This window comes from Macaca fascicularis, chromosome 15, assembly GCF_037993035.2.
Source record: "Macaca fascicularis isolate 582-1 chromosome 15, T2T-MFA8v1.1".
Lineage (NCBI taxonomy): Eukaryota > Metazoa > Chordata > Mammalia > Primates > Cercopithecidae > Macaca > Macaca fascicularis.
In genome coordinates, this window is record NC_088389.1 from 105,380,156 (window position 1) to 105,404,624 (window position 24,469).

Consider the following 24,469-nt stretch of genomic DNA (forward strand, 5'->3'; position numbering starts at 1 on the left):
CCCAAATCACTTATTTTATATTCTTTAATGCGAAAGCGTTTCAAATTTATAAGGATATAATCATAGTATGGACTCCCAGGCAGATGTGACACTGCTCACGCACCAAGTCTACTTGCTTGTCGTTGGTAAGTAATGTTAACTTCGATTGCCTGGCCAAGATGTTGCCCAATTTTCTCATTCTTTGATTAGTGTCAATCACTTTTTACAATTAGAAACTTAAAAAATATCTTTTCTAGAAGTCTAGTATGCACCTCCTTGGATAGCTTATTGATTATGAGATTTTTCTTACTCTTGCCCCATTTCAAGTTCAAGTATTTTTATTCCATTTTTCTTCTCCTTTATAGGTTCTGATGACCTAGTGAATGAAGCATTTGACTTTGCAAAGAATTTGTGTTCCTTGCAGCTGACCGAGGAGGAGATCGCTTTGTTCTCATCTGCTGTTCTGATATCTCCAGGTAGGGCAGTCTCAGTTCTCTTACCTTTTTAAAAAACTTGTTTTACTATTTTTAACATTGATGACACCTGCCTAAGCCAAAGTGTTCAGGAGAAACTTTAACAGAACTGCATTTTGGTAAAGACCAAGCTTCTGATATTTTTGGACAGTGAAAAGCGAAGTAGCCTCAAGTTTATTAAAATGACCAATTTTGGCCCAAAAGCAAGAGTAGAGCATGGGGTAGGGGTTATTCCAGATTCAGATAAGCAGAATCATTCCTTAACAAATAAAGGAAGACAAATAGTGGCCTGAGTTACAGCCAAGTTCTATTTTGACTTTAAGAATAAAGTACCTAGAAAATAAATGTCCAGTTGGATGAGACACAGTAGAAATGTACCTAAATGAAAGCTCCAGAATGGGGACCTACGTAAGTAAAAGGAACACTTACTACTCTTTAAATACCTCTTGTGTTGGCATCTTTGCCCAAATTCATGTTGATGTTCTCACTTCAGACAAATGCTAGTGCCTATTTTCTTAGCAATACATTGGACCTTGAACAATGCAGGGGTCAGAGCATCAACCCCCTGCATGCAGTCAAAAATCTGCATGTAACCTCTGACTCCAAAAAGTTTCACTACCAATAGCCTACTGTCGACCAGAAACCTCACTGATCACATAAACAGTTGATTGACACATACTTTGCATGTTAAATGTATTGTATACTGTATTCTTACAGTAAAGTAAGCTAAAGAAAAGAAAATGGTACTCAGAAAATTATAAGCAAGAGGAAACAGATTTCCTTTTCATTAAGTGGAAGTGGATTATCATAAAGGTCTTCATCCTGGTCATCTTTATACTGAGTAGGTTGAGGAGAAGGAGGAGGAGGAGGGTTTGGTCTCGCAGTCCCGGGGTGGCAGAAACAGAAGGAAAATCTAACTGGACCTACACAGTTCAAACCCACATTGTAGAAGGGTCACTTGTATCAGAAGTTTTAAAAGAGGTGAGGACAGCAGAGGGGAAAATTACTCATACTGAAGACTGCCCAGTAGAAGAGGAAAAACTTCAGACATGGAGGTGGACATTCTGGTACCAGCTCTGTCACCATGTATCTGTGTGATATTAGACATTTGACCCCTCAGAGCCCTAGTTTCCTCGTCTATAAAGTAAAAAGGATGGACTCCATAATAACTAAGACCTCTGCTGGCTCTAAAATGCACAGAAATGCCAAGTTTTCAAAGAATTCAAGGTATGACAATATTTATGGATCGACTAGAACTGTAGTGAGTGAAATACTTTTTAAAAGTATATGCTACACCTGGCGTGGTGGCTCATGCCTGTAATCCCAACACTTTGGGAGGCCGAGGCCAGCGGATCACCTGAGGTCAGGAGTTCAAGACCAGCCTGGCTAACATGGTGAAAAACCGTCTCTACCAAAAATACAAAAACTAAGTGGGTATGGTGGTGAGTGCCTGTAATTTCAGTTTCTTGGGAAGCTGAGGCAGGAGAATCACTTGAACCCAGAAGGTGGAGGTTGCAGTAAGCCGAGATTGTGCCATTGCACTCCAGCCTAGGAAACAAGACTGGAGTCTCAAAAAACAAACTCTGTCTCAAAAAAACAAAACAAAGCAAAACAAAGTATATGCCAGCTTAAAATATAATAATAAATAATATAATCATAATAATATAACGACAATAATATAGTAATAAATACATGGCTCTTTAGCCAGAATGAGAATTCAGTTACTTACTCAGCTGTTGTTTTGTTACATTTTGAGTTAAGGGATAACAGAATCACTGACAGGTCTCTACAGAAAGAAAAACAAATTCCTGCCTAATTTTTAAGGCAAGAGACTCATTTCTTCTGTTAACCATTTATCTGTAGAGACCAGAACTCTTTTCTTATATATGCCCTATTACATTTTTCAGTGAAACTGAAAGAAATTAATCTTACCTGTGATGTAAGATTACACATTATAATTTTAACATGCCATTGTAGCTATATTTTCCAGTAACACCAATGTCTACAGTTTTTATCTGTTAGGCTTTATTATTCCTAATACAATTCTTGATGGTCTTATCAGGATATTTTTAATTTGCTACTGTTTTTTATTTAACCACTTTATCAAAAATGGAAATTAGTTATCACATAGAGTGTTTTTACTAACAGTTTCTTTTATGGCTCTGTCTAAAATCAAGCTGTTCCTCTAGGCCTTTTTTTTTTTTTTAAACCCTAGAAAGTTTCCCAGGCTTGGAAGCACAAAGATAGATGGAAGAAGTGACAAGAATACTTTTCTCTGTTAGCAGCCACATGCCAAATAATTTTCCTTCTACCATTTTCTCATTGCATTTGATTATTTCCATTGAGAATAGTTCAATAGAAAACGAAATCTAAGCCAGTGGATCTATAGATGAGGGAGATGGTTTTCCTCTAGTTCTTGTTTGCTCAAAGGAAGCGTTAGAGTCACTCTTCTCTTTAGGTATATTTGTAGCAAGTCAGTAAATTTTAAGCAGCAAATATTTAAGACATGAAATATTAAATATATTAAATATGAACGATCTGTGAAAATGATCACTCCAGAAGAAAAGCTAGCCTCTTCCTTCTGAATTAGAAATCAGCTGAGCTGTTTGGCCTTTTTCTAGAAAAAAGACATGCTAGCATCATTAAATTCTGAGAAGTTTGGAAGCATGCAATTTGGTTTACTCTACCTAGTGGGGACTCTTCCAGTGCTGCTAGCAGACCCACACTGAGAGGCTTTACGAACTCCAAATACCTCATTTGCCACCCTGGCTTAGTGCCATATTCAAAAAGATTTCCAGCCTATGTAGGCTCCATCTCCTGCCAGACAGCCCCCTATTCTTTCTCCAGGGTCCTGACATAAAAGCCACTGTTTATTCAGCTCCAAACAGCTTAGGGAAGGGAGAGGGAGGGGAACTTAATGTATTCTGATTGACAATTGTCACTGAAAGCTTTTGTACTCACTTACGTAAGGGTTTGCTTAACTGTTGGCTAGACTTGTCTTCATCCTGTCTAGGGTTACAGAATTGAGTTTCTTACCTGACCTGAACTGTGTTCAGGAAGATCATGTTCGAGTTCTTTTCCATGAGTATTTGTTCGGCATTTGAAGATTTGGAGTGTCTCTTCCATAAAGGTCCAAACTAAGGCACTGGGCTGAATTTTGTCACCACGGTGTATAAATCTTCTAGGAAGGAAGGAAGGAGAGAGTGAAGGAGAGGGGGAGGAGGGAAGGAAAGAAGTGTGGGAGGGAGGGAGGAAGGGAGGGAGAAAAAAAGAGAGGAAGAAAGGAGGGAAGGAAGAAGGAAGGAAAGAAGGGAGAGAGAGTCTGAGGGCAGGGAGAAACAGATAAAGAGAGGGAGGAAGGAAAGAAGGGATTATCCTATTCACCATTTAAGAATTCAATATAGGAAAATAGAACTTAGAAGTGAATTTTTGAAACTGATTTATGTTTATGCTATATAAATTCTAACATAGCTTCAGCTTTATATCTGATGAGAAAATAAGCTGAGAAAAGGAAAAGGGATCCTGAACACCAAAAATATTCCTGTGATTTTCTTCACTTCTATAATTCTTCACAAATCGCTAACTTCTACTTTGAAAGAAAACCTAAGCATATGTCCAAAGCAAAGAGTGAGAGATGTAAATTGTCACAGACAATAAGAAACAAAGAAGCAGATCATCTGAACCATTGTGTCCTTTTCTGCAAAGTGATTTCCTGTGTCATAATATTGTGCATTCCTGGCATCATGGTATTGCCTATGAAATACTTATGCTTTATGTAAATAATGACATGTCTTCAGAAGCAACTTAGAACTAAATAATATGAAATGGGTCTGAAGTTTGGCACTTATATATGTGGGTGAAGCAAAATAAAGTTGATGTTCCCTCCACTTATCTACTCTTTCTTTCATCAGACCGAGCCTGGCTTATAGAACCAAGGAAGGTCCAGAAGCTTCAGGAAAAAATTTATTTTGCACTTCAACATGTGATTCAGAAGAATCACCTGGATGATGAGACCTTGGCAAAGGTAGGTCCCCAGATCACAGAGCCACCACAACCAAAAGAGAGCACAGTGAGCAAAAAGGCCTGCTTATAAATCAAGGGAAATTTCTCAGCAGCAGCAATTTCTGAAAGTTACCAAAGACTGCATAAATTTTGAGGTATGCAATTTAAAAGAGAGACTAGTGAATTGTAATAGATTGCAAAAAGCGCTTTCTTGTAGAGGGATGATATTGACAGATCTGAACCCAAGGTGCAGGAAGACAAATCAATGAAACCAAGGGTGTTTTATCAGAAGAACAAACACTCGAAGCAAGGAAACAAGTCTTCAAAATTCATATGTGAAGAAAGAGAGGGCTTTGTGCTGGTTCAGGAGCCAGGTCTTGGACAAAGTTAAAAGTAGGTAGATTTTTATTGAAAATAAGAACCATCAAATGATAAGAATGGTTGCACGGGGCGGGGGGGGGGGGGGACTACTGTGTAAAGCAGTGAGCTCCGTGTCATAGGTCATGTTCTAGTAGGTACTACCTAGTCACTTCTCAGGTATGTTATAAACGACATTCCTACCCAGAGTGCAAGATCAGACTGATGACTTGTAAATTTCCCTGCAACGCTGATCTCTCATGCTGAGAGGTTCTTTCAAAATGAGCAAGTTTCCCTGGAACAAAATTCATGCCACATGCCATCAATTTCTTGATTCAGCTTAATTAAGAATGATCTTTAATTAGAGTACTGAAAAAAAGTGTTTACCAAAGTAAAATAATCCCAAAGGAAAAGGTAATTCTCAATGATTGGTATTCAGCATTATTTTATATCTTAAAGTACCTTTGATTTCTCAAGAACTGAAATTTTTGGGCAGCCAGAATTATCTTAGATTTTAAAGTATCTTTGATTTCTTAAGAACCAGAATATTTTAGAGGGTAAGAAATTAAGACATTGAGCTTATTCTTCGTTAAAGATCATAGGAATCCTACTCTTTATATTTTTATCATTAAAACCTTCCCACTCTGCCCTTGAAGTTCTTTGTTTTAAAAAGGGGGATGGTAAAGACTCTATTTGGAAACACCATCAGATTTTACTTTGCACATACAGAGTACTGCTATAAAAAACCTCCATGAGTTAAATATGCTGCTTCATTATGGCAACATTTTGTTAAAATTAACGCATCACTAGCAAGAACATTTCCACATTATAGAGCAATAGTTCTCTTTGACGTAACTTTTCATTTATTAGGTGGTCAAGGACAAATCACCTACTCTCTGCACCTGTATTCTCCCAGTCAATAGCAGAACTTCAACATGCTTTCTTTCAGATTCACTGGGCAGAAAAGACAATAATGTAAATATATGCGTGTGTCTCTATAGTTGCTTGGTAGCGTATCTGCATAAATACATCTTGTTAATTAATGTGGAGGGACGTTTTCTGCATTTGGGATCTCCTGAAGACTTTTGTCCCCATATTTACCATCCTAAAATTAAAGTCTTGAAAAAACACAAAGTTAGATGAAAATTCTTGCTATTCTGCTTGCTTGGGAGGATTGTGTGCTTGTATGAAAACCATGGTCTCATCATCTAGAAAATGAAGATTACCATTTCTTCTCCTGTACAGATGTGCTGTGATGTTCAAATGAGATTCCAGCACGTTGTGAAATGGTGATTATTACTCCCCTAGGAGGGTAAAATGTTTGTGCTTCACCACTTTCTACCTCCCACTGTCCTGGTTATGATTTGAGGTATGTGAGGTAGGAAGAAGACAGAAATTGAAGAACAAAAGATATTTGAAGGCAAGAAAGAAAATTATGTCAGCTGTAGATCAGATTAACTTCCCTTTCTCCATCTTTATTTGGAAAAGTACACAATTCGGTTCTTTTCTTATAGACAGGTAATGTTGCAAAGTTGAAAAAGCATTGGAAGAGGATTATTTCTTGGATAAAATTGGCTAGAACCAGGTGACAAAGCATTGCTTCTGTAGGCCACATGCAGATATTGGGTCTTTGTGTGGCTCCTTTCTTGCAACAGTTATCATTTCAACAGGGTGTTATCTGAACGAATGCGGACTGACCGTGAAATTGAATGAGAACTGAATTTTCATTTATCGCAGGTCTGATCTTTGTGGCTTCCGATAAGTCACTGCATTTGTCTAAGTCTCAAATGTCCATTATCAAATGCTGGAGGGTTAGGAATAGGGAGTGAGCCCTGTTAGCTCCTGGCTGCTTTAACACTCTGGATAAATGTACCATCACTGTCTAGGATGCCCTCTCAACAAATTCCCAAAAAGGAATATTTTATTTAAATGAGAGAGAAACTGTTTCATCCCACCACAGATTCTTCTTATCTTTTCAGAAAGGCTCCTTATGCCATCGTAGTCATGGAGCTCTTCTGCCTTCCACAATACCTCTAAAACAGGGCCATTCTTAATATTTGTTATTCATAGATCCCTTGGGGACTCCAGTGAATGTTGTGAAACCTGTCTCTAAAAAAATGCACATGTGCCCAAAATGTTGTGTTGAAATCCAGGGGCTCCAGTGAAATCTCCAGTAGGTAGAGGGTACATCTGCCTTCTGTGACGTGTGCACAGATTATTTCTACCACTGACGTATTCAACCCTGAATAGGTGTTAACAGACACCAGGTTAGAGGTACAGGGCTCATCCACGATCACTGAACTGCATCCTGCAAGAGCACACCTTCCAACACACTTTCCACATGCCTTCTTCCTGAAATTAAAGTTCAGGTAGCAGTGCCTTCTACTGTGGGCCCAACTTTAACCTTAGAAGGTTTGAAAACGTGCGGATTATGTATCCTAATATTAACTAGAAGATTTCAATCCCCATGTGTTAACCTGTATTTTGGTTTGGGGAAAAGAGAGAGTTGATTAGGGGGAAAAAAAACCCTATTAAAGAATCTAGTTTCTCCTCCTTATCAGCATAATTATGGTACATAGCATATTTATAATAAACCATCAAAGCCACTTGCTAGCTGAGTGTCCCTGGACATGTGACTAAAGATATACCCAATATATGGCTATTTTGAGAACTAGATGAGATAAAATGTAAGCAAGCTGCCCAGTCCATAATGGGTCATATGTAAGTGCTGTTGCTGTGTGGTAGCTGTTGTTGTTGACGGAAAAAAGTATTATTTCACAGAGAAATTTTTATCTAAGAGATGGCATATTTGAGCTAATCACTGATAGATGAAAATTATTGCAAAAGATGGAAGTTGGGAGGTTGGAGAAGTGCAGGATGACATTCCGAGTGATGGGGGCAATGGCATGGAGGTAGGAAAGCATAAGGTATATTCAGTCTATAAATAATAGATTTGGCTGGATCTTGGATTTGAGAAGCCAGGAAATGAGATAACACTGGTCACTTTCACTAAAGCTCATGGGAAAAAAAAAACATATATATATATATATATAAAATAAATATACATATATATTTTTAATCCCCATATGACTAGAGGAGGCAGCCCATCTGTTCTCTGGGCTTCACTTTTCTTGTCTGGGAAATGAGTAGGTTGGGCTGCATGGTCTTTAAGGTCTCTTCAGTATTAGCTTCTTTGACTCCCTAAAGAGACAAACAAAGGTTCTTCCTGACATCTTGTGCTGCCTTCCAACGTCCAGTCCAGTGGGATTGTTGTAAGGACTCTTTTGATATTTTCCTGTTATAATAAGTGAAGAAAAAGACTGATTTTGCCAAGTCTTATGGATCCAAATTAGTACTCAGTGCACTATGGTCATTTAGTTGAGAGCAATACTCCAGCCTCAAAGCTGCAAAGCGTCCAGTGTGTGCAAAGTCCAGGTCCAGAGGTCAGCATGCCCGTGAGGCTTCCAGGAGGAGCTCCGTGACTTGTGCTTTGGATGTCGCCATGACTCACTTTCGGAGGTTTACTTCCTCAGTGAAGACAGCTGTGGGGATTAGGAACCTGTGATGCTCTTTCCCCACTCAGTTTAGCACAGCAGGACCACTGCCAGTGGTGGAGACAGGGTGAGAGAGAGGGCAGTAAATGTTTGAACTGTAAAGACTGTTGATGCTTCCATTCTAGGGCTTTCTCTATTAAAGTCACCGAGTCTGCCATTCTTGTTGCCCTGACGGGAGGTGCAGAGGGTGGAGGATAAGGAAGGCCAGTCCAGCTGGGACCAGGCTGTGGCAGTGTGCTCACAGCCAAGGCCAAAGCTTGGATCTGTGGTGTCATGCTCACATCTTGTCCTCAGATGCATGTGTCCAGCCCTTTCCCAAATGCAGCCTCCAGGTCAGGCCCATAGCTGGAGCCTTGCTTAATGTTGGCCTTCCCCGGTCTAGCCCCTCCTTTTGTGCCTCCTGGTTAATTAGAGTCATGAAATATTGTTAGATAGCATATTTATTTTTCCCAGCACTCCTGAAAATAGATACAACACTCCTGGAGGTGTGTTCTTGCCCAAAGCTGTATTGAGAAGTTTGAAAATAGCTAACTTTATAACAACACATATATCCAACAGGAAGGCATAGAGAACTGCTGATATCCCTCAGAGGCAAAGCCCACTCAGCTCACCATATGCAGGCTTAGAGAGAATGTTGCTTTTTATTTTCTCACAACTAACATTCAGCGAGTACCATGCCTTGAATTCACTTCTGAAAACATGTTCAAGTGCCTGTGCCTCACCATGTGCTTTACATGCAAGCTTTCCAGGAATCATGGGCCACACCACACCTCTGGGTGGTTTTAGGCCCATAGCTCTATGCTGATAAATCCTTTCTAATTCTCCTAGGATGTAGAGGAGTCTATAGTTACTTTGCTGAAGTTCACAATCACCCTCTCTCTCTTCCTGTTTCTGGCTGGTCAGAAAGTTACATCCTGTCCCCCGCAGGGCTCTCTCTTTTCCCATGATTCTTTCTAAGCTCCTGCTAACCATGTAGATGTCCTAACCACACACCTGCATCCACAGGGAATTAGTGTAGTCTAAGGTTATGTCATGTTAATGAAAATGCTGTGGGAATCTAAGGGTAGCCATGGAAAGAGAATGACTTAGAAGAATGACTGAAGCCTGTGCTAACTTTGAACTTTGAAGTTCATCTCCTCAAATAGTTTGCTTGATTCGCTGCCATTGCCACGTGGGCCACAGAGCAGGCAGATCCTCCCTCACACAGCTGAGCCCCAGAGTAAACACTAGGCCTTTCTCTGGGTCCCCCACAGACTGCTAAGAAGCCAGACTTCTCAAAAAGACGTAATCCATACAGGCTACGACATAGAGAGAGGAGATTGGTCTAACTCCGGATAATCAAGTGTACAAAGTCCACCTTTCCCCATCACGCACCCATCCCATTCCAACAAGGTGCAGAAAGACGAGAAAGGGAGGCATTCCCTTGATTTCCTGACTTCTGACCTACTATGCCGTGGCCAGCACTACCTTGGGCATCTACGGTACAAGATTCTCCTTCCTAGGCCTTTAGACTTATATATACTAATTTCAAGAGTTCAGATTTAAAACAGAATGGAAAATATCTCATTCATACTTTTTATGATTCTATGTTGAAATAATAATGTTTTAGGTACTTCAAGTTATATAAAATAGATTATAAAATTAATTTCCACCTGTTCTTTCTTTTAACTTTGTATAATGTGGCTGCTGCAAAGTTTTAGGTTACATCTGTAGTCCACATTTTATTTTTATTGGACATGGCTGATCTAGAATCTCTGAGGTTCAGACAAGAGGGAGATTCACCTGCCTACTCCAGACACATTCTCTTGCTTCCATCATTCTGTCTGAGCAAAATCCTCTTATCCAGGTGAGGAACCTGAGCATTACCTTCAGCTTTCAGGTGAGACACTATCTAGAGTATGCAGCCTTCACTTTGCAGGATATAATGATAGTGTGATATATTAATACAACATCAGAACCACGGCTTTCATATTGCAAAAGAAACATTCACGTGGAAATAGGGCAAAGTAGGAAGTGTTTCTAAAATTCATTTTTATCATTTTTGTTCACTCAATAAATATTTACTGCAGGTCAAATATGCAAGATAAATAGACATAGATGAGATACAAGTTCACATGCTGTGGAGGAAAAAAATAAGTGCCTCACTGACTACAGTGAAAAGAAATACACGATCAGAATCACATGACTGATAAAAAGAATGGCAAAAGTTGAAAGGAATTGAGCATTTACTTTGGGCCAGGCACTGTGCTGATAGATTCTAAATAGATTAACATTTAATTCTCAAAACTATACTCTCATTAGTTGAAACTTCAGGTGATTACATATCTTGCCTAAGGTTAAGCAGCTTCTAAGTGGGAGAGCCAGAATTTGAACCCAGTTAAGCCGCTTCCAGCACCTGAACTCTTAATGTTTTGGCAGCTACTCCTAAATGTTTGAGAGGCCCAGAGATAGTCTCTTTCCAGCTCAGACCTCTGCACGTTCCCAGGGAGAATTGCAGTAAGCTGAGCTGGGAAAGGTACATGCCAACAGATTCACTAACTTCTTAACTCCTGTGTTTGTTTCTAGCATAAAGATAACAAGACTATATCATCAATATGAGAGAGAAGCTTGTCTTCCTATTATAACAATGATGAATTACTTTAAAAAAAAAAAGCTTAAAAGATGGAAGGCTTAAACAATCCTATTTTGCATGTTAATAATTGAAATTGTACTTGAAAGAAATCATTTCTGGTCACATTGGTAGTGCATTATCGTTCAGATTTAGGGAAAACAATCATGTTGATTTGTAGATGGAGTCTATGGACCAGTGATTGAGAGATCAATGAAAACTGCAAAAGATCATTTATAGTGATTTTTATCACTTTCTCACTGAGATCAAAATAGACTTCACTATGATTAATAATGGGATGGGCCAGGCACCATTGCTCATGCCTGTAATCCCAGCATTTGGGAGGCCGAGGTGGGCGGATCACCTAAGGCCAGTTCAAGACCAGCCCTGGTCAACACGGTGAAACCACGTTTATCAAAAATATAAAAAATTAGCCTGGCATGGTGGCAGGCGCCTGTAATCCCAGCTACTCAAGAGGCTAAGGCAGGAGAATCGCTTGAACCCACGAAGCAGAGGTGGCAGGGAGCCGAGATCGCGCCACTACACTCCAGCCTGAGAGACAGAACAAGACTCCGTCCCAAAAAACAAAACAAAAAACAAAACAAAACAAAAAACCTGGGTGTTATATTAGAATTCCTAGCAGGTGTGACTAGAGATTTGGGTTCACTTTCATCTTGAACAGCATAGTCTGTCTAATCAGCACTCGAGGAGCCCTTACCCAGACAATGTGACTCGTGGTCTTAGTCTCCCCATTCACATTTCTATTTGGTCAGGACTTTGTTTTATATTTCGAAATGTCTATACTTTAAAAAAGTATAACACACATAGGGAAAAGTTCCCAAGTCGTAAGTACATACCTTAGTGAATTATCACAAAGTTAGCATACCCGTGTGACCACTGCCGAGGTATAAAACTGGCATCCCCAAAGCCTCCCTCACGCTTCCTCCCAACAGTAAATATACTTTAAACGAATGCAAGAATAGGCAAAATTATAGAAAACAGTTCAACAGATCCCCCAAGTTTTTAAATTTCAAATCTAGACTGAAGAAAGCCAGCTCTCTCCTGGGATAGTTTTCTGTTTGAACCTGCATTTATTATGAATAGGTACTACGTGCCAGGTGCAAGGAGACAGTGGTGAATAACACATGGCAGGTTTCCTTGAGGAACTCCACTGATAAGCCAGATTATTTCAATGTATTTTAACTGTTTATGGTTTGCTGGCATATACTAATGGTACAACATCCAGAAATTCCAAGGGTTGTCCATCAGATTAATGGCCCGTAAATGAGAAGAAAGCTTTTGATATTACTCCTCATTCATCAAATTGCAAGTTGATGTATTCATTAAGACTCTTTGGCCTGTAAGCCCAGCACTTTGGGAGGCTGAGGTGGGTGGATCACAAGGTCAAGAGATAGAGACCATCCTGGCCAACATGGTGAAACCCCATCTCTACGAAAAATACAAAAAGTAGCCGGGCGTGGTGGTATGCACCTGTAGTCCCAGCTACTCGGGAAGCTGAGGCAGGAGAATTGCTTGAACCCGGGAGGTAGAAGTTGCAGTGAGTCGAGATCACACCACTGTATTCCAGCCTGTCAACAGAGCAAGACTCTGTCAAAAAAAAAAAAAAAAAAAAAAAGACTCTGGTTACAAGAGGAACCAACTCCAACTAGGTTAAGCAAAAGTATAAAAAATAAAAATAAAACAAATAATGAAGCAGTATCTCACAGAACCCAAGGTTTAAAATGCAGCCATCAATCAGGAAAGTACTGGAATGATGAATCGGGAAGCCTTCCAAATTATTCATCTTACACACTTATCTCTCCATAGGTATCTACTTCATTCTTCTCCCTCTCTGAGTACCAGTTTTCTGTGCCTCCCTGGTTCACGTGATGAAATATGGCTAGTTCTTTGCTCCTTAGGTTACGGGTAGTTTCTGCTACAATTAGACAGCAGCTTGCTGACTCTCAGTCTGATTTCCTATTCCAGCCCCAGCTGAGTCAAGTGTCCACTTCCACTTTGGTCAGCCATGCCCAGGGTAGAAAGTACAGGCACTGCCACACAGATGCTAAGGATGGAGTCAGGATGGTGGGGGCAGGGCTTAGGACCTGGAAAGATATCTCAAGTTTAATGTTATAATTCGAATCCAACTAGATTTGGCTCAACAAAAACCAAAAACAAAAAAGAAAAAAAAAGAAAAAGAAACAAAGAAAAGAAAATCAAATGGACATGTGAAATTGCTGTGTTCAGCTTCACTTTATGTGTCCTGTTTTCATTAGTGCTCCTGAAGCTTCTTCCAATTTGATCAAACCATTGCTGGCTTCCTGGTTTAGGTTGGAGGGCACTTGGTGGCCTGGAAGCCCGCATGAACAAGATCACTAGTTTTACCCTCTGCATGTTCCATTTTTCTAACATCAAACGTACCAGTTACAAAATTGTGAATTTTCTCATAAAACCGCCCTCTGGAGAGAAGCATAGGATTATTATCTCTTCTCAAACAGCTGCTTTTTCTTCTTGGAGACCCCTGTAGGTCGAAGCTAAAGCTCCCTTCTCATAAGAAATGCTTGTCATAAGAAAGACATGGGTGTGAAAATGCCTTTTGATAGACCCTCTGTCTACTTCTGCTATGGGGATTATTTAAACGTGAAGGAATTTCACGATGATTTCAAATTGACTACCCCCTCCATCTCCAAGTGCTTCTGGATCACTTCCCCAGCTGTTTAAAAAGTTGTTGAGCTATTAACTGCTGTGGAGGCTGCTCTGAGCTCCCTTTGAAATGGGGGTCCCCTGGCTGCAGTGCATAATATTAATGAGCAGTAAGTGATTGCCTGCTGCTCTCTACACCAGGCTCTTCTGGGCTCTGACAAGTGCTGCTGCCGCCTCCGCATGGCCTCCTGGCCCACCATGCCTCAGAGTGATGGATGCCTCTGTCGGCACTTCTGTTTCCACGGCCGACTGGGTGCCTTGCAGTCAGCCTATTCCGAGAGCACGGACGCTGGGAGAGCTCTTTGCCTTCTCGGTGCTGTTTGCTGAAGCGGTCTGGGTGCTCTTTAACAGAAAGCAATTCCCACCATCTGGCCCATTCTACAGATGAGCAACAGGAACTAGATCCAAATTGCATAAAAGAAGGCAGAACTGGGTCCTGAACCAGACTCTTAAATCCCAGTTTTCTTCCAGGAAAGGAGGAAGAGTCCATATTAACATCCCAAAACCAGACACGTAATTAAATATTTCCAGGGCAAATGAGCAACTATAAAAGAGTTTCAGTCATCCTCTTATACATTTCATGTCCCACACCACCCTGTCACTAAAGGAGCCAAAAAATGCTTCAAGAATTGTTATACATAGGATTCTACATTGTGAGTCACAGTTAGTAAAATAAGCAACTTACTTGAATTGCTGTAAGAGAATGAAAAATCAATATGATTTTGCTTTTTCATTTCAATAAACGTCAATGGCTGACTTTGCCATGCATTAACTTTTGGTTAATGACTCCACTTTTGGAGTTTGGTTCAGAGCTAAGCTGGCTTCCTGCCCTCCATGTCCTTTGACTGAAAAGCATGGCCTTGACTCTTCCTCTCCTGAAAGGAAGAGAGAGATCTCAGACTGTGGGAGTGGAAGCATGACAGCTACCACATAGATCACCACTGTGTGTCAGGAACCACTATAAAAAAATTTTTGTTGACTCACTTAATCCTCACAACCTCCCTCTGAGGCAGGGACTGTTATAATCGCCATCTGATGGATAAGAAAGCCGAGAGGTTAAGTGACTTGCCAGAGATCACATAGCTGTAAAGGACAGAAATAGGATTCAAACCCAGGCAGCCCAACTCCAAAGCCCATGTTCTTTATCAACAGACTAATCCTCTCTATGTAGTATTTGTGTATCACAGGGAACTCAGAAATTGCATTACTTGACCCCTACCAAACTAATAGCTCTAAGCATATGGAACCTTCCCTCTCTACATGTGAGAACTTCCATGTCTGCCTCCTGGAAAACCAGCTAATTCTACACATAGTTCATAGGACTGTTTCAAATTCAATGTATAATTTACTTTTTAAAAATTTTTTAAGGTACAAAGTCTTGCTATGTTGGCCAGGTTGGTCTCGAACTCCTGGCTTCAAGCTATCTTCTTGCTCCTGCCTCCTGAGTAGTTGGGATTACAGAACTGGGCCACTGTGCCTGGCTCAACTTTTCAATTTTGAAAACCAGTTGTAAATTTATAAAATTTGAACCCCGGAAGCCGTGTTTTTCAAAGTCGATCCCATGAACCCACTGCATCGGTGTCTGCAGGGAATGTTTGTTCCAAACATGGAGTCTGAGCTTCACCCAAACTCACTGCAACTGAATCCTCCAGGAGTAGGTCCCAGTAATCTGCATTTTTAAGAACTCCTCAGTCACTCTTATTGACAAGATTGACAATAATTATAGAGTTGCGTCTGGAAGTTTCAGGAGCTCTGCACATCATCAATTCAACTGCAGATGATTGTAGAAAGTGTTCAAAGCCACTCTGCATTCAACAGCTATTTCAGGGAGAATTACAATGTACAAGAACTGTTCCTAAATTCTTGTAGTCTCCTTCTGCGTGAGCCAGCTGGTTAAGAGAGTTTGAATAATTTCCCAAGCGACTCTAGTTAAGTGGACACTTGAACACTGTGTACCTATGAAAATATAGAAAAGACACAGTTTTCCACCCTGGACCCAAAGTGAGCCTTTCAGAATGGGACTCTGAATCATCTTTCTTTTTTGCTTAAAACCCTCTCAGAGAACATAACGTGAACTATGAGGGCTTACATAATCTGGCCATGCACACCTCTCTGGCATTACCTCACCCACTGCTCCAGCAACCCTGAACTGCCTTCGGTTCTTCCAGAGTGCCAAGTGCTACAGCATCTTTGCGCGTGATCCTAGGGCATGTTATGTATGTACCCTCTGCCCCAGTTCCTAATTAGCTCTCTCACTCTTCCATCAGAAGCTCATGACAGCTTCAATGTCACTTTCTCAGAGCAGCCTTCCCGGGCCTGCCACAAGTCAGAGCACCTTCTTCCATCCCACTTTTCCTCCCGCTATTCTTCCTTGGCACTCACCGCAGTTTTTCAGTCTGCTTTTGACTGTGTGGTAAACTTATTTCATCAGTCTCATCAAGTAGACTGGAGACAAGAGTCATAGTGTTTTGTGCATTCTAGTGTTTAGCCAAGGTGCCTGCTACCTATTAGGCATGCAATTCCTTGTGGTGTATCAAGAATGAAAAAAAAATTCATAATGTTGGAGATAAAGTTTTGATTCTCAGTCTAAAATTTAGCATCCATTCTATTGACAAAGATTCCTCATTTTTCATGTCTATCCCCGTCTTTAAATAGCAGTGGAGATGGTCAAGATTGGAAAGTCTGAACTCTAAACTTCTTTACATGTTCTAGATCCCTTTACTGAATGAGCCAACAGCCCTCATCCTGATGCTGTTTTTAAATTGCTCCTAGTATGGTTATATAGTCATTAATTGTTAAAAGGAAAGTTAATGAAAGAGTGGAAGTTACTGATTTTTAAAAACCACAAGGCAACTAATTATCTATTTCCTCTTTTATTTCAAAGGCTAAAATGGATTCTTGTCATTGAACAGGGTAGGGAATATGATGATGAGCCTAACTGGTGACGAGAATAGGTTTTGTTTAATTGTATTTTTCATCACTTTCGAGTGTGTCTTTAGTCAGCTATATGAGCTATCATGCTTACCTTTTATAAGAGTGTTCTCTACACAAGAACATTTCTCTCACAATAATTTAATCACAGTGACTTTTGTTTAAGCTAATTTTGACACAAAAGTGATGGATTCGAAGTGTTCCTAAACTATAAGTGTGTTAAAAGCTGGAATTGTTCATCTCCTAAGACCCACACAGCATTTAAATTATTATTAAACACTGTCTTCTGGGTATCTTAACCCCCAAAAATTACATCTTACATGATACGTATATCAAAACCTAACAAGTATAAGTGGATATCCTTCCACTCATTTTTAGAACACCTTCCTAAGGAAGCTGAGTGCCAGTGACCTCCCAAATTCTCCATGTGTTTCATATTATGCATTACAGTGGAAATGGATTAGAGAGCCACTATACAAGTGGGCTAGTGAGCTTGATAGCCAAGCAGTCCAGATTATTATAGATTACACCTCATACAGTTTGGTTGTATATCCCTAAATATTATCATCTTCCAAAGCTACAAATTCATGTCGCGAAAATCTATGGGAAATTACGGGTGATAATAGTGTTCACTAACAATTACACTTCACATCTCCAGTGTTCTTAACACTTTTATAGGAATTACCTCCCTCAGTCCACACAACAACCCAATGAAGTAGGTACTGTTAGTAAGCCCATTTTATGAATGAGAAAACTGAGACACAGACAAAGTGACAGCTACGCCATTACTAAGCTCTTTTGGAACTCAGGTAGCCTGCCTACAGAGCACCCACTTGTAACTATTAAACTGGAAAACTATTAAACTAGAAAACCTCTCATAAATACTCATTTAAGAGCAATGAATCAGGGATCTTGGTCCTGTTTTCTTGCTTGCTTCCTTACTCTTTATTTTTCCATTAGGAGATGGAGTGGCGAGGGGCAGGGAGTACATTTTATTTTGTTTTGTTCTAAGAGAAAAAGCTGAAAGTGAGCCTTCTTTCTTTCTGAACATCTTTTTCCAAAGCCGTTTACCTTCATCTGGGGCCAGAAAGGACACTGATTCCACTAATGAGCTTCCCTCTCTATCTCCCTCTCTGTCTCTCCGTTCTGCAGTTAATAGCCAAGATACCAACCATCACGGCAGTTTGCAACTTGCACGGGGAGAAGCTGCAGGTATTTAAGCAATCTCATCCAGAGATAGTGAATACACTGTTTCCTCCGTTATACAAGGAGCTCTTTAATCCTGACTGTGCCACCGGCTGCAAATGAAGGGGACAAGAGAACTGTCTCATAGTCATGGAATGCATCACCATTAAGACAAAAGCAATGTGTTCATGAAGACTTAAGAAAAATGTCACTACTGCAACATTAGGAATGTCCTGCACTTAATAGAATTATTTTTCACCGCTACAGTTTGAAGAATGTAAATATGCACCTGAGTGGGGCTCTTTTATTTGTTTGTTTGTTTTTGAAATGACCATAAATATACAAATATAGGACACTGGGTGTTATCCTTTTTTTAATTTTATTCGGGTATGTTTTGGGAGACAACTGTTTATAGAATTTTATTGTAGATATATACAAGAAAAGAGCGGTACTTTACATGATTACTTTTCCTGTTGATTGTTCAAATATAATTTAAGAAAATTCCACTAAATAGGCTTACCTATTTCTATGTTTTTAGGTAGTTGATGCATGTGTAAATTTGTAGCTGTCTTGGAAAGTACTGTGCATGTATGTAATAAGTATATAATATGTGAGAATATTATATATGACTATTACTTATACATGCACATGCACTGTGGCTTAAATACCATACCTACTAGCAATGGAGGTTCAGTCAGGCTCTCTTCTACGATTTACCTTCTGTGTTATATGTTACCTTTATGTTAGACAATCAGGATTTTGTTTTCCCAGCCAGAGTTTTCATCTATAGTCAATGGCAGGATGGTACGAACTCAGAAATAAGTCTACAAAGGAATCAACATAATGTGTGGCCTCTGTATACAAACTCTATTTCTGTCAGTGACATCAAAGCCTTGTCAAGATGGTACATATTGGGAAGGGGGCAGTATATGGAGCCATTTTCCTGTTTCAAGAATTAGGCCACAGATAATATTGCAAGGTCCAAGACTTTTTTGACCAAACAGTAGGTATTTTCTATTTTTCACCAGAACACACTTTTTTTTGTTTGGATTTCCAGTTGTGAAGGAAGCTTGATTTCAGTGCTTATTGTGTCTTCAACTGAAAACTACAATCCGTGGATTATGACTACCAGCAATTTTTTCTAGAAACATTAAAAGAATAAATCAGAACCCAGGGCAACAATGCCATTTCATGTAAACATTTTCTCTCTCACCATGTTTTGGCAAGAAAAGATAGAAAGAGAAGACCTAAAGTAAAGAAGTAATCTTTATATTCCTTCTCTTTAATACCTTTATTAGGAAAAGTGGCAATAAAGGAGGAGGCGTATTATAAAATGCTATAATATAAAAATGTAGCAAAAACTCGACAGATTAGAAAAAAAAGATCTGTGTTATTCTGGAGATCTAATGTACCCCAAAGGCAAAACTAATTCCTATGCAGTTTACAATTATATCGTCCATTTACCCTAGAATTTTTTTTTTAGCAATTTTTAGAAGTAAAGAATACAAGGATGACATTGGGATCGGAGATTTTAGACTTCCTTGTACAAATTCTCACTTCTCCACCTGTTCACCAATGAAATTAATCATAAGAAAAGCATATATTCTAAGAAATTTGCTCTGCCTGTGTCCTGGAGACCTATACCTTTGGTATTTTCTGATTCAAAATAAAACTTTAAAAAAAAAAAAAAAAACTAGGAGAGAAGTTTGTGTATAAGACAATGACAATTATGGTCTCCTGTAAGCATATCCCAGCCACCAACTCCTAAAGAACTGCCCTTTTCTCCTTGCTAAACACACACACACACCTGCTTTGTAAAGTTTCCATCAGTGGAAACTTTGATTATTATTTTTTTTAATCTCTGTGCTCTCCTGAAGTTCATGGTTGAGCAGCATCTCCAAGATACTACAGAACTCTTGATTGATGATCAAAACAGTAGTGTCGCCTTTTCCTTTTAGAAAACGGAACATTTTCTCACCTCATGATTGATGAATTCTAAACCAATGGGGAAAAACAAAAAGGCTTTAAAATAATGAATCTGTTTCTCAACTACTGTTATATTCAATTAATTTAACTACATTGAACCAAATTACCTTTGGTTCTAAGAAGACAGCTGTAGACTGCTTATTATGCTGCTACAGGGACTCAATTCTTTTTGGTGTAAATGTCACTCCTGCTAGCTCTTTGTATAAAGAATTAATTCCCAGAGTCATATTTCCTTCTAATGGAAAGATTACTCTACTGATTGCTAGGAAAACAGGGTAATGGAAGGCACTCAATTAAACCAAGCCATTTCCAAATGCAATGTATGTTTTATGATTGGCTTGTGATAGGCGATGCTTCATGTGTCTACTTGGTGTTTCCCTTTGAGCTTTGAACTTATGTCAAACTTTGTTTTCATTGTTCTGTTGGCCTGGTGTTTTCCATTGTCAGCCTGTAATTCCTGCTCAGTTGCAGAGGGAATTATTTATTTCCTCCAATTTACCTTAGAGGATTTAAATTCGCTCAATTGATGAAGTGGCTCAGAATTTTTTCCTCCCTTTTCCCATGGGTGATATAGGAAAAAGATTGTTCCCCACATTTACCTTGGGAGGTACTGCTTTTGAATTTGTGTTGTTTCCACTAGTGTAAGCATTTCATTGGGACAGCATGGACCTTTTGAAGCTGGGAGGAAGGAAACAGAGCTAGCATCTGAACCAGAACAAAACAATGGCAACCAGGACGTACTCAGCCCACTTAGTTGAGAGAAGAGATCTCTAGGTTGGGTTACAGTTGCCCAACCTTCCCTTAAAAGAGAATCCAGTCATGTTTTCAATGGTAAAAAGCCTTAAAAAGCTGCCCTTCGAAGATCTCCTATGACTGTATGTCAAGGTATTTTGTACCTACAATCCCAGAACTTTGTTCCTTCCCCATGAGGACTAACAAATGTTCACAATACTCATGATCAAGTGTGCACTGGAAGAAAAAAATCCACAATCTGGGCTTCTCACTTCGTGCTTCATAAATGACAATCACTGCTCGATGCAGATGTTGCACTGTGTCCACTCAGGGATGTTTCATTAAAAAAAAAAAAATACATCAAGAAGGAGGAAAAAATTAAAAACGGGAAAATGACAACAAAACGTGAATGGCATACATTAACTATGCCGCTGAGAGCACCTCTCTGACAAGGCTTTCAGGCCAACAAGCAGTAACTTCATGTCATAAACTGGACTGAATTATTTGGACTTGCTGAAAAGTTGCATCCAAGTAAGGACAACTTGGTCTCATTTTTTAAACTCCGCTAAGAGCCAAATAATCTAGCTGTCCCATTCCGAGGAATTTTTATCTCCCTGCAAATCCAAACTTTTCTATACAAATCCTGAACAAGGAAATTACAGAAATCTAACTGGCATTAGATAAAATGGACAAGGGAGGTGAAACTAGGTGAATTCAAACTTCAGTGTATTTGTGGTCCATAAAAAAAAAAGGGAAATTTTGGAGGGAAAATATAACAGGAAAGGATTCCAAATCTGGGTTGACACCCACATATACCTGTACTGTCCATGACTCAGCTAATCTTTGTGCCCCTTGTTCTGTGGCTCCTTTTCTGTTTTGAGACAGAGCTTGTTCAACATGTTGCTCAGGCTGCAGTGCAGTGGCATGAGATCTCGGCTCACTGCAACCTCTGCCTCCTGGGTTCAAGTGATTCTCCTGCCTCAGCCTCCCGAATAACTGGGATTACAGGCACATGCCCCTACACCCGGCTAATTTTTGTATTTTTAGTAGAGATGGGGTTTCACCATGTTGGCCAGGCTGATCTTGAACTCCTGACCTCAAGTGATCCACCCACCTTGGCCTCCCAAAGTGCTAGGATTACAGGCATGAGCCACCCCGCCCTGCCTTCGGTGGCTCTTTTATCCCCCAAAGACTGAAAGCTGAAGGTGGAGATGTTCTCCACAAACATACCCTGTCTGAATTTCCCTTGTTTTAGCACTGCGTTCAGGGCTCTGGACTAAAGTACCTCGGAGTAGGTAAAATCAGAGACTATAACAATCTCCTGAGTGATTAGATTTCTTTGGTAGATTCTAAGAGATCTTAAATCATCATAAACTCTGCATATTAACAAGAGGTCCCAGGGAGGTGTCAGTACATTTCCTATCGTAGCTGCCTTGTTCAAAGCGTAACTTCACAGCAGTCAAGTTAAACTGTTTGTAGAAAACCACAGAGATCAACTCATGCTCACTCTCTACAATGCAATGTGTCCCAGGCTTGAAGGCAAAAAACAAGTCTTGGGTCCCAAGGACAACCTAAAACTTACCAGCTTTTTTCAAAAACAGCAATCAGATGCAAATAATGGCAGTGTTGTTCTATGTTCTTTGTTTCCGTTCATTATAGAAGCAAGGAAAAAGTCTACTTCTATTGGAAATTAGAAGAAATAATTTCTTCCTGACTCTTTTTTTTTTTTCTATAAACTTTTATTTCCAAGGAAGCTGCTACAATTGACAGTCAATTCAGGCCATGGATGTCTGTGCCCTGACAGAAGCACCGTCCAACAGAACAGCAATAATTTTAAAGTGTGCTTCTGTAGTGAAACTCTGCACAAAGTCCCCTGCATAAAGAAGAGGGGAAAGCCTACCATCTGCTTTAGACGAAGTGCTATTTCATGTTCTGTTTCCAACTGCCAGTATAAGCAGCAACTAGAGTAAAGACCTGATGTGGGAAACTATGGGGGTCTTTCAAAAAAAAAAAAAAGCTGACACTCTATTCATTTTTGGCTCTCAGGACCAGAGGGTACAGGGTAGAGGGTAGTTTACCATTTAAAGCAGGGGCTGAAAATTCGAAAGCCTAAAAGGGCCGGGGGGCTTAATGCAAATGGGTGAAGCAGCCCAGTGACAAGCTGGCCAGGAAATGCCCTGTGGAAAAAGGGACATCCACGATTTAGCTGAAGCTGAATGCTGCTAGAGCTTCCGAATTTTATAAAGTCTCTGAAATTACACATAATGGCAGTTGATTCAGAGCTTAGTGCAGACCAAACAAATACATCACTGAGCAGAAGAGGGCCCGTAAATGGTCAGCTTGCAGCCTCTGGTTTAAAGCAACATCGCATCTGGGACCAGCTCAACAGCAGCAAGTCCGGCCAGATTCAACCCTGGGCGATATTAGAACGATATTAGTTTTGGAAGGAGGGGATGGAGATCTTCCCCTTCTGATACCTATTTTGTTTTCATATGTGATTGTCACAACTAGAGGATATAACAGGAGGTCAGTTTACAAAATAGCCAACAGTCTAAAAATGAAAACAATTCAATTTAGTGATGGCTTCTAAAAGGCACTTCAACTTGTCTTGCCCACACTCCCTTCTTCATAGAGCCAGGGGGCTAGATTTCTTGCCACTTTTTTCTGAAAGGCAAATATGTGACTTTGATTCTTTTGGGTCTCGACGTGTTTCTTTAACTGTGTGATTTCAATATCTGTGACAAGTGTTTCTTTTCCCTTCGTCGTATGTGAAGAATCTATTCTATAGTCGTGATCATGTAGTCCTCCATTGTTTGGAAGTGCAGACCGTGGACCTATGCAGCAGATGGGGGTTTTCTATTTGTGCACTTTTTTCCTAAGCTGCTGAAATTCCTCCGATGTGAATGGGCCATAGCAATCTTTGCCTCCTGCGTGACCATAAGCATGGCCTCCAGTGGATCAGAGAAAGCAGCTCAGTGATTGTTCTCATGGCCAAAAATAAAGCACAAGGGTTACCGGAATTGAATGAGCCCCGCTCAGGGCCGCACGGGGCATCTGCACCCCAGCTGGGCAGCACGATCCTTGTATTCAACTATACTCTTCTGGCGGTGGTTGGTGGCAAGCATTTCGCGTGCCTCTGTCACAACCATACCGTAGACACACATTAGGTATGTCTGGAAAGCTACAAATCCCACATCCAAGCACAGTGCCGTCTGCTTCATCTGATTAACACACACACAAGAAAGAAAAATTACACCCACAGAAAACTGAGTATGTATTGTAGAAATGTAGAGGAAAAATAAAAATATTTTTTCAAATGTAATTACTTTTAATATATGCTTGTGGAAGGTCTAATACAATGTATGCTGTCTCTGTAATTTTTGCTGTAAATAACTGGAGACAGTGAGTACACTGATTTTTCTATGTCTCTGTTTAAGCATAAGACTTTGTAACAATTTTTTTAGAGGGGGAAATCAACAAAGAGCAAATATGTACTTGCTTCCTTTCTGCGTGTTATGTACTTCTCAATTTTTTAATGGAAACTGGTTGTAACAGTTTAAGCATCTTGACGGGTCATTGGTGTTAAGTGTATGCTTCTTTTTGTAATATGACTGAGAAAGGGACAGGGCTGTCAATTAAATCTGCTCCAAAGAGTTTGTATTGAAGATTGGCCTAAGACCTGCAAACTCCATCTCTAACTAGACAATATGAAAAAGGAAAATTTAAAAAAAAGAAAAAGTTGCCTGAGTTAAGTCATCTTTCCTTGTAGCAAATGGCTTTGTCCAAATCCTTTCTGCATGGAATAGCTTAAAGAAAACAAACTCCGCTTTCTGATGAACAAAATATTTTTGTACACATTTATTTCTTATTAATAACCTGAGGTCAGACCACACATTTGCTGAAGCCATAACTGACCTTCACCAAATAAATGTTGTAAAGAACCTGGGGGAGGGTTGGGG

General features: G+C 39.9%; 1 protein-coding gene across 2 annotated transcripts in view; it reads left to right on the forward strand.

The window, feature by feature from the left end:
* RORB (RAR related orphan receptor B) overlaps window positions 1–23,760 on the forward strand; it is a 194,369-nt gene extending 170,609 nt beyond the window's left edge. For both annotated transcript variants that reach the window (XM_005581939.5, XM_045373109.3), the window contains exons 8-10: window positions 345–455; window positions 4,364–4,476; window positions 17,760–23,760. In XM_005581939.5, the coding sequence (XP_005581996.1) occupies window positions 345–455; window positions 4,364–4,476; window positions 17,760–17,915 (380 nt within the window). In that variant the 3' untranslated portion in view covers window positions 17,916–23,760. The remainder of the gene's footprint in view (window positions 1–344; window positions 456–4,363; window positions 4,477–17,759) is intronic.
* The last annotated feature ends 709 nt before the right edge of the window (window positions 23,761–24,469 follow it).